The sequence below is a fragment of the Nothobranchius furzeri genome, chromosome 13, assembly GCF_043380555.1.
Source record: "Nothobranchius furzeri strain GRZ-AD chromosome 13, NfurGRZ-RIMD1, whole genome shotgun sequence".
NCBI lineage: Eukaryota > Metazoa > Chordata > Actinopteri > Cyprinodontiformes > Nothobranchiidae > Nothobranchius > Nothobranchius furzeri.
This window is the reverse complement of record NC_091753.1, coordinates 31,415,632-31,426,736: the sequence shown is the minus strand read 5'-3', so window position 1 is coordinate 31,426,736 and position 11,105 is coordinate 31,415,632. Positions and strand designations below refer to the sequence as shown.

At 39.4% G+C, this 11,105-nt stretch overlaps 1 protein-coding gene across 1 annotated transcript in view; it reads left to right on the top strand.

The window, feature by feature from the left end:
* The window catches only part of LOC107396314 (acetylcholinesterase), a 39,315-nt gene extending 28,678 nt beyond the window's left edge, over positions 1–10,637 (top strand). Inside the window, exons 4-10 of the mRNA XM_015975977.3 lie at positions 13–145; positions 231–382; positions 2,290–2,476; positions 4,180–4,490; positions 8,374–8,583; positions 8,664–8,824; positions 10,033–10,637. Of these exons, the coding sequence (XP_015831463.1) occupies positions 13–145; positions 231–382; positions 2,290–2,476; positions 4,180–4,490; positions 8,374–8,583; positions 8,664–8,824; positions 10,033–10,124 (1,246 nt within the window). The 3' untranslated portion in view covers positions 10,125–10,637. The remainder of the gene's footprint in view (positions 1–12; positions 146–230; positions 383–2,289; positions 2,477–4,179; positions 4,491–8,373; positions 8,584–8,663; positions 8,825–10,032) is intronic.
* The last annotated feature ends 468 nt before the right edge of the window (positions 10,638–11,105 follow it).

The window sequence follows — 11,105 nt, the reverse complement described above, 5'->3', positions numbered from 1 at the left end:
TATGATCCATAGAGTTGGAGCTTTTGGTTTCCTGTCGCTTCCAAACAACCACAACATCCGGGGCAATGCTGGCCTACTGGACCAGCGCTTGGCACTCACATGGGTTGCCAAAAATATTGCAGCATTTGGAGGTGATCCTTCAAAGGTATCATACTTTTGTCTCCAAGAATATCTCAAATGGTTTTAATTACTTTTACAAGCCTGTGAATATTCTTGTATTTTGTTTCCAGGTGACTTTATTTGGGGAGAGTGCTGGATCAGCTTCAGTGGGCTTCCACCTTCTTTCTCCAGGTAGCCAAAGCCTTTTTCAAAGGGCTGTGATGCAGAGTGGCTCACCAAATGCACCCTGGGGTACTATGACCCAGAATGAGGCCCTGGACAGGTAGTGCGTGTTTCTTTTCTCTACACCATTGTATAACAAATGCACTGTATATGTCACTTGGATTGTATTAAATGGAGCTCCAGATGGATATAAATCCTTCACTAATCACAATTAGGTGGTTGGAAATCTTAGTTTGATGATCTTCTGTGGCAATTCAAGTAGAATGTTCTGACTGTGATGTATAACTTTGGTTATGTTCCAAAGCCATTCTTGTACTTGCCAGACAGTGGTAGAAATATAGGAAGAGCTTTGGAAGCTGAATCACTGAGCTCAAACAATGAAGACAGGACCAGAGGGTTTGCTTCAATGAAAGCGTTTTAATTTTTGGGCAGTTTTGTACGCATACCCAAACTCAAAATTTGGCAGATGTGCATGCAGTTCATTGGCTTAAATCTTGATTGGTGTAGTCACTTGTAATCAAAAACGAGCTGTTGTCACAAAGTGTGAACAGATTTTTAAAAAATTATTTAAAAACGAAACATGAACTCACACACAAAAATTAAGCAAAAAAAGGTTCAGTGAACTGAAGAAGAGATGACGAACATTGACATTTGTTTTAACAAAAGGAAATAAACATTTCCATACACCGTGGCTCACAAAACACATACAGTATAGTAAGAATAGAGACCATCACAGGGTAGCCAGGCTAGAAGACCAAAACTAGACATAAGCAATGCCGTAGCAAGTTTGAGTGAAACCATTGGTACCACCCATGCATTTCAAGTATGGTACCCCACCTGGGTCACCCCATTTTAAAAGGTCTGGACATGCTACTGGAACAGACAACGGCTTCAAGAATCCAGTAGTCTCACTGAGGCATTTTGCAATTCTCTTGCAGTTATTTACACATATCTGTCCTTGTGTTTAGACAAGATTTAAAAAGGCAACCTTAAGCAAAAGAAAATAAATCAAAAGATATGTACACATGATTTATTTTAATATAGTTGCATATTATTGGAAGATACCTTTTTGCCTAGTGATTCCATTATTTTCAGAAGCAGAAATGTGTATTTGTTTAGTGGTCTGAGGAAGTGATGAATACAGCCAAAGAGAATGGTCCTTGAAGAAAACCTGCTCTAGAATGCAGTGATCTGAGACACGGATGACAGCTCACCTTAATGATCGGAGGAACACAGCCAACACTGGAGTGGCTTGAGGACAAGTCTTTTATCATTCTTGAGTGATTCAACTTGAACTACATAGAATAGCTGTGGAGAGACCTAAAGATGGTATTTCAGATACACCCCTCTGTTTAAAAAAGACTTAGGAACTCCAGTTCCTATAAGAAAGGCTTTTAGAGAGAAGTGTAATGAAATATCCTATAATGAGTTATTTCCAATCATTTTTACATTTGAAAACTAGAAAGAAAGAAAACAATCTTTTACATAGCACCTCTCAATATAAAAACCATGAGGCATTTCACAAAACATAAAAATTTTATATATAAAAATATTTAAAAAAATGATTAAAACATTAAAAGATTTGTAAAAAAAATGTGATTAAAATGTAAGGAAGCGGGAGAGAGAAAATTAATAGGAAAGAGGGAAATCAGTGGATTTCTTCATACAAAAAAAATGCTTGTTTTGCAAAGTGAGACTAGTAACTAGTTTACATGGAGATACCTTTGTTGGGGTCCAAATTGATCTAATATTACAATTTTTTAAAGAATAACCATGCAGAAAGCAAAACAGCTGTTTTATGTGATACATTTCAGCTTTAAATTTAATAAAAGTTAAAATTATAATAATGTTGCAACATTTGTTATTCAATCCACTAACTGTCATTTTGTCTACTGTGGATTTCCACATCTTATATTTATTTGTTGCTGGTTTTCCCCCACATTTTTATTACTATTTCACCATCTTTCTGACATACCTTTGTGTTTTTCCCCTCTTGTTTACAAATAGAGCCATGATGCTGGGAAAATTACTTGGATGCTCTACCTCTCATCCTGTTCAGATGGAAGATTGCCTGCAGCAAGCAGATCCTCAAAGGATCTCAGAGAAACAATATGAAGTTCTGACCAAGCCAACAGTCTTAGCTCTACCTTTTCTGCCGGTTGTTGACGGGGACTTCTTACCAGACCAAGTTGAAGTAGGTGTGTGTGTGTGTGTGTGTGTGTGTGTGTGTGTGTGTGTGTGTGTGTGTGTGTGTGTGTGTGTGTGTGTGTGTGTGTGATGATATTTTCTAAATTCCATAGGCCAACTAAGTAATTTTCAAATAAGGTTGCCAGTTTTTTTTTTTTATATCTTATAACTAAATGTTTACTTTTCACAACAGTTTTACTTTTTAAAAACATTTTCTGTCATTTCTATTTGCTTTTTGATTGTAGATTTTTAATGTGCACATTTAATCTGAATTTACATTTACAGTACAACAGTTAATATAGGGATGCACCCAAAATTCGGCCGAAAAAGACTGAAAAGTGCATTTTCGGTTTTGGGCCGACCACCAAAATCACAGAAAAAACATGGCCGAAACAGAATGTCAGTTGAACCCAGTTTTTGTTTCATCCTCGTGACAACTTGCTCTTTACATCATAAAAATTGTACATTTGTACTGATTTCAAAAGTAATGTTTTCCCTTTTTAGTAATGCTGTTACTCCAGTTACAAATGCTGGAATATTCATACCAAGTATGTGACACACTTTTTACTTTCAGTTTCTACTGCACCTGCCCAGTTTTTATTTTATTTTATTTTTTTACATTCTCGCTACGTCTGTCCCTATTAACTGTATTTTTTACCACCCTCTCTACACCCACCATGTCCTGAACATGGTGAATTAAGAGAATCATGTGTGTGTAGAATGTTTTCTCTCATGAAGCACTCATACTGTTTTTGGAGCAATGTCACAAAGACCAGATACAAAAGTCGAGGTGATCGCTCCTTCCAGACTGTTGCACCCCGACTCTGGAATGATCTTCCTTTATCCTTACACAGCACTGACAGTCTGGACACTTTCAAAAAACAGCTAAAGACCCTTTTATTTAAAGCTGCTTTTACCTAAACATTTTATTTTCTTGTTTTTAACTCAAAATTTTCATCTTTCATCTGTTTATGAAAATTTATCATTTTATGACTTAATTTCTTCTGATGTTAATCGAATTCTGTTTTGAGATCATTTTGATTTTATGATGTCAATCTATTTATGATTTTATGATTTTGTTTTATTTTGTTTTGATCTATGTGAAGCACTTTATGATTCTATGTCTGTGATAAGTGCTTTATAAATAACATTTACTTACTTACTTTCTTCCTCACTGGACAAGTGAACATCTTCATAAGAGGGTGAATATTACTCTTCAGAATCAGAGTCAGCCATTACCTATAAATTCCAATAAACCGACCTGTCTGCATTGTAAGTTTCTCCTCTCTAATATATAATAATATCGTTCTCTCTGTGCTCCACTCGTCCCCTCTGCTCCATCGAGAGTCTTCAGATGAGGGGTAGATTTCAAACTCTAACTCCAAATCTTTCATTAGAAACACCCAAAGGTGTTGCTCAGATTGAAGTTACCCATCTCCACTGTCTTCTGGTATAAAATATAACTTTATGAGGGATAATGTTTGCAGCTGTGGCTCGTTAAACGCAATGTTGCAACTCGCACACTTAAAGGGTTAATTTGACATTCCTTCTAATGCTATGTTTCTTGTTATTGGCATTTCTTTCGGTGTTTCAGTCTTGGTTTACTCATTTTCGGTTTCGGCCATGGATTTTCATTTCATTTTAGTTAAATAGTTTGTTTCAAAATTTTGCTAAGCCAAAATAGAGTAATGTTTTTATTTTTTTCCCCAGGTGCTGTTAAATACCACTAACCTCCCCAAAAAGGAGCTGATGCTTGGCTTAGTTAAAAATGAAGGGACCTACTTCCTTGTCTATGGAATGCCTGGTTTCAATATGACTGGTGACAGTCTCATCTCCAGAAATGACTTCCTGGAAGGCATACTGATAGCGATGATCGATGACAGTGATATTTCAAGAGAAACCACCATTTTTCAGTACACTGACTGGAATGATGTTGAAAACAGGACCAAAAATAGAAATTTACTTGGTAATCTGGTTGGGGACCAACTGTTCTTTTGTCCTGTTTTGGAATTTGCTCAAAGGTAAGTGCAAGTCTTAGTTTGGAGATTCAGATAAATCATAGAATCTGTTCTTTAGATTAATCATAAGATTTCAGTACTGTTATTTTACAGTTTAGTCAGCCCGACCCAGGCCAGGTAAAGACAACCCACCTCCACGCGGCTAGGTTGTGTTTACATAGCCTTCACAGCAATGTGGACGTGGGCGAGGACCAGAGGTCGCGTTAACCGAATACTCACACCTCCAAATTAATGCAGGAGCACAGATTGAATTGCAAACGTAACTAAATCAATCACAAACGATTCACGTGAGCGCATCTGAGCTTATCTCACACTTGAACACCAATGTATCTCACTATTAACAGCACAGAGGTTTACACCATGCTGAAGAGCTATGGACAGGAGGCTTTGGAGTGCAAACTAGTACAGCTAAACCACTGGTGCAGAAAAATGCATGCAGGAGGATTTCCTCCCACTGAAGCAAGTGCATTCCAGCCCTAACCCCACCCTAACTCTAACCCCATGAGCTCAGGGTAGTGACCGAAAGATCAAGATCGCGGAAACAAGCGGCCCAAATTTGTTTCCTCCGAAGGGTGGCCGGTAGGGATGAGCAAGTACACCACTATCTGTATCTGTATCTGTTCAGCCATCTAAATTATCTGTATCCACATCTGTACTCGGAGTGGGCATGGCCTAACCCGGAAATGGGTGTAGTTTAACCAATACGTTATTTTAAGTCTGATCAGAAGTTGATATGTGTATTGTTTATTTGAAAACTATTTACAGAGCAGCCTCAGAGTTGAGATTAAGTAGTTTTGAACACAATAGTAAAGGAACTATTACAGAACATGTTTTTCAATAAAATCAGAACATTATTATTTAAAGAGCAAGTCACCCCTACAATAAACTTACTCCACTCCCACTTCATGTTTGAAAAATGCAACAAATGCTGTTGCTTGGCAGACCGAGAGGGCGGAGCCGCTAACAAATACACACACACACAGACTCACAATGGCATTATGACATCATAATATACCAGATGACATCATAGCATACCTCTTAGCCAATAGCGGTGGCAGATTTAAATTCAAATACAGTGCAGAATTTTTCCCTGACGACGGCGCAACACTGACAGTTTTAGGCAGAATATTTGAATTTTAACCAAGATGCACTGAACTGCCAAATTATTGACTACACGTGTCTGTAGCATGATTACACACCCCTTTATATAGTTTATCAGCAAAAAAAAAGTGATTTGGTGGTGACTTGCTCTTTAAGTGCATGCATAGAGAGAGAGAGAGAGAGAGAGAGAGAGAGAGAGAGAGAGAGAGAGAGAGAGAGAGAGAGAGAGAGAGAGATCTTTTCTATAGCGCCTCTCAAGATAAAAATCAAGGGGCGCTTCACAAAAACAAAACATGTAAAATAGAAAAAACAATTTAGAAAATGATTAAAATATATTTAAAATGAGCAAAAAATAAGACTATTGTGATTAAAAAATGCAAAGAAAGAGAGAGAGTGAATAGGAAAGAGGGAGTGGATCCTGAGGAAGAGGAGAGAAAAAAACCCGACCGGAGCGGAGATAGTGACTGACGCCGGGGACACACCGGCCGCGGAAGCGCCGCGAAGCGCCGAGAAGCGAATCGCTCACGAAATTCGGCCGCTGCTCACCGCTCCTCAGTTCAGATCAGACGCGCCCCAGTCGAGGCGCGCCTCGGCTCAGCTGTAGTTTTTCTTTTAAACACTTGGTGTCCTCCATTTCCTCTCTGCCTTTTCTCAGCTCTTTTCCTACGTTTGAGTGTTTGTGCGCGTGCGCGCGCGCGCGCGCGTGTGTGTGTGAACCTATGGTATGAGTTGTTTCTGCCAGTTGAATCTCTTGGATCCCGCTCCAATTCTGCAGCTGTATCCTAGCAGTTTCTTCCGACATGGGTACGTAAACAATCATGTTTTTGGGGGGTCGTACAGCTCCTTGTGTTTCTCAACTTCCATAATTAATTTAAAGTCATCCATCCTAACTGCTTGCCTCAGACTTTCTGCCTCTCTGTCCTGTTTGCTCCGGTGAAAAGACACCCAAAACCACTCCCCCCTTCACGTGGTCACACACGCACACAAGTTCGATGTGTGTGTATGTGTGTGCGTGTTCGTGTGGTTTTTCTGCAGTGTCTGTTTACGAACACATTTGACTATTGCGGAATTTTATTTTGAAATGCTTTATTTTGTTAACTTTACCGGCCTGCCTCTTATGTCTACGTTTGACTTCCTGCCAGAGTTGACGCGATTCACCCGCGGCTCGCGAAAAAAATAGAGCCAACGCCGAAATGATCGCTGCACGGCGCGGGCTGGAGCGCCGGCGCGCGCCGGCGCGAGGCGATTCGCGGCGCTTCGGCGGCCCATGTGGTCTATAGAATAGCTTAACAAGGGCGCCGAATGAAGGCGGTCCCATTTTCGCGGCGCTTCCGCGGCCAGTGTGTCCCCGGCCTGACGCAGCACAAGCCGTTTTCAGCTCTGTCTTGTCAAATGCACCACGTACGTTACGAAAAAAGTAACTTTAAATAACTTTAAAGTAACTTTAAAAAGGCGAACTGAAGAAAACCTAGGGAGCACTGAAGAAACGTGAGCAACAGTGAAGCAAGCACAGAGAGATCTGTTGCTGTCTGTGTGTGTGCTTGGATGGACTGGACGCGGACTGAGCTCCCGGTGCAGAGTTTTGTGTGTTGGGAGGGGCGGGCGCTCTATTTGACTGGCCAATCACAGAGCGTGAAGACAGTCAGTTACCCAATGAGGATCTTCCTTCAGCACGATTACAGATATTTACGAGTTTTACTCGTTTCTTGCTCGTACTCGTCAAAAATGCTTTATCTGTACCGAATACTCGTCTGAAACGAGTATCCGGCTCATCCCTAGTGGCTGGGCTCAGTCGTAGAGATGGGGTAAGGAGAGATTGGGGTACTACCAGAAGAGCTGGTGGAGGTGGCCAGGGAGAAGGCTGTCTGAGATGCCCTAGTGGACATGTTGCCCCATGACCCGCACCCAGATAGGCGGAGAAAAACGAACAAACTAACAAATAAATAGTATTGAATGATTATTCATTATCATTTTAAGAATGAAAATGATCATGGCCATTTTTTTTTCCTGTCAGTCAAAATTAGGCACAACAAAAATGTCTAGCGCAACCTCTGGCGAGGACTTTGGCATGCACTGCTAGAGTAGCACGCAGAAGCCTGTGGCGTCCTTTCAAAATGCCACAAGTTGGTAAACAAAAACGGGTGTTAGCATGGTGCTTTTGCAGACTCTGACATTAAGCACACATCTTCATACTCTTCTCTCTGGGCAGCAGTGCTGTTGTGGGCTCCTCATCCATCCAAGGCCCTTGCAGCGCTCTGCAGTCAGAAGATGTTCACCATACTGTATCCAGACAGTCAGTTAATAGCGCATTCAGGAAGCCGCATCTGGCGTATTGTTCCTGTGCCAATCAGAGGCACCCACTAGTAGATGCATGTGAGAGTCCATAGGTGTGTGTATGGTCGGCTTAGCACTAAACAAATCACAGGGTAGCAGGGCCAAAAAAAGTGGTCGGCTCAGCACGAACCATACCAATGCGCTGCCCCTACCAAAGCCAGACCAAGCTAAGCATAGTGTTAAAAGGGGGGTGGGGGGGTGTTACATAGTGATGGTATAAACAAATTGCTACAGAAATTGGTATTAGAATGCTTCCTGCTTATCTCATTAAATTAGATGCTCTAAACACCAGGTTTTTTTTCATGATAAATGAAAGCCTATTGAAGAAAAAAGTTAGTGGTATCTATTCATTTACCTTATAGAGGAAGAAGTGGTGTATTTTGTTCTGTTAATGGAGCAAGATCTGTTGAACTGTAACAAATATTTTCATACCATGTATGGCATTTCTTAGGTACTCCCAACATGGTGGTAAGACCTACATGTATTTATTTGACCACCAGTCGTCCGTTAATCCTTGGCCAGAGTGGATGGGTGTGATGCATGGATACGAGATAGAATTCATCTTTGGAATGCCCCTGAAGTCATCTTTAGGATACACCAAGAGTGAAATCGCCATGTCCAAGAAGTTTATGAAACACTGGGCCAACTTTGCTCGCCACGGGTAGGCTAATCATCCGTTGAATCAGTTTCATTTTTCAGCGTTACAAAGACCTTTGTGACTTATGCATGTTTTCTTTTCAGGAAACCAGATATTGAAGGAGTTGCCTGGCCAGCGTTTTCTGCCGAAAATCAGGTGTACATAACTCTGAATTCTAACTATCCAGAACAAAAAAGGAGGATGAAAGCTAAAGAGTGTCAATTCTGGAACAAATTACTGCCTCAAATACAGAAGATGTCCTCAGGTTACTTCATCTCTCTCTCTCTCTCACTCACACTCACACACACACACACACACACTCACACACACACACACACACACACACACACACACACACACACACACACACACACACACACACACACAGACACACACTTAAAGAGCAAGTCACCCCCAAACAACTTTTTTGCTGATAAACTATATAAATGAGTGTCTAATCATGCTGAGGACACATGTAGTCAATACTTTGGTACTTTAGTGCATTTCAGTAAAAATTTAAATATTCTGCCTAAAACTGTCAGTGTTCTGCCCTATTCAGGTCAAAACTCTGCAGTGCATTTGAATTTAAATCTGCCATTGCTATTGATTATTAAGTACACTATGATGTTAACTGGTACATTATGATGTCACAATGTCATTGTGAGCCTGTGTGTGTGTGTGTGTGTGTGTGTGTGTGTGTGCGTGCGTGCGTGCGTGCGTGTGTGTGTGTGTGTGTTTGTGTTTGTATTTGTTAGCAGTGCTGCCCTCTCGGTCTGCCAAGCAACAGCATTCGTTGCAATTTTCATACAGGGAGTTGGAATGGAGAAAGGCTCTGGTAGGGGGTGACTTGCTCTTTAAAGCTAGTATTTCACTGAGTTATCTGGTGATGTAAAACTGCAAAACATTGTAATTTTGGGCTGGAACTGCACTAATATGGCACGTAAATTTGAAAGCAACTTACGCAAGGAAAAAATAACACGTGAAAATTCTAAGTAATTCTGGAAACTACTTCAAATCCTTCAGTTTTTTTTTTGTTTTTTGTTAGTTGTAGCTCAGTTAAATCCTAGTCAACACAGCAAAAGGGAGTAAACATGTTTTATTTGCACTAAAGAAAATGGTGAGCCCAAAAAAAAAGACTCATATCACATAAACAGCACAAGATTCTTGTGCACAATGGAGATCCCTGGTGCTCATGAGCAGAAATTGTATTTCAATTATTTCTGTTAGCATTAGAAATATTGCTCCTCAGTATGAGATCATTGAGTTTTTCTTTACAAATTGAAAGAAATATTAATAATATTAAAATTATATTTTTAGAAGAATTAAAGCTATCCAAAGCTATCTGGTCCACTCTGTAAATGTAATTAATCATCTAAATAAATCAATTGTGATGTTTGTATCAGCAGTTAATTTAATTTAAGTGATAATTTATAAAAAATAATATTGCTATAACAATCTTTTTTTTCCCCACAGACATGCTGACCTGTTTGAATGCAAGTGAGAATACACACCACACCAATTACTTGTTCCTTGTTATTTTACTGGTTATTAGTTTAATCTCCTGAGGTCAACTGTTTATGTAGAAAAGTGGTGGAAACTGGTAAACTGCTTACCACAGCGTTAGTTGTAGTTTCACAGAATTCTCTACCTATAAATGTGAGAATGTAACAGATTGTAAATGCAACTTGCATGTTTGAATGAATTTTGTATTTTTAAGTCCAAAAAAAAAAAAGAAAACATTGTTAGCTGACATCTAATATTCAGTAATACATAACTTTGAATCTATTTCTACAAGTAAATATGCTGAGTTACAGTGTAAACTCTGTAGCCATTTTCCTCATTTACCACATTGACCTTGATGTTCCTCCCTAATAACGCACACTGGTGAAACGGAGGAGGCGTATTCTATACAACGCTAAAAATACAGTGGAATTACAAGGATTGTATTGCTTTCTACATTGGTGAAAATTATAACAAAATTAATGCACCCACATGGCATGTGGAATGATTCCTGTTTGTCTTTTTCAGTGCAGATGTAAAAATCTGTTTGTCAATTATATAAAAACAAATTTTGAATATATTTTTCCAGTTCTTCCAGTTTTTCCAGTTTGAGCTGTGTAGCTATTCTTTTACTTTTTATCTAGTTTTACTGAGCTTTTATTAGTTGATCATGTAGTTATTGTTTTACTTTCAACCTGTCATTTTACTCATGGTTTTATTATTTGTATTGTCTACATTTTATCTATTCTTTTTGGATGTGTTTTATGTCATATTGTTATTTACAGCACTTTGGGTTGGGTGAGCAACAGTAAGTGTGCTATATAAATGAAGCGAACCTTGACCTATACCTGAGGCACAACCTTTATTTGTAGCTTTCAATGGGACTAAATGTTCATTTATCATAAAAATTAAATCTAAAGCATCTATTTTAGTGGATCCAAAAGGTTTATTGGTCACATGCTCAGTCATGCAAGTACAACTTGTAGTGGAATCCTGAGCCGACCCATTGACTGCAACATTCAATACAAATACATGTAGAATTGACA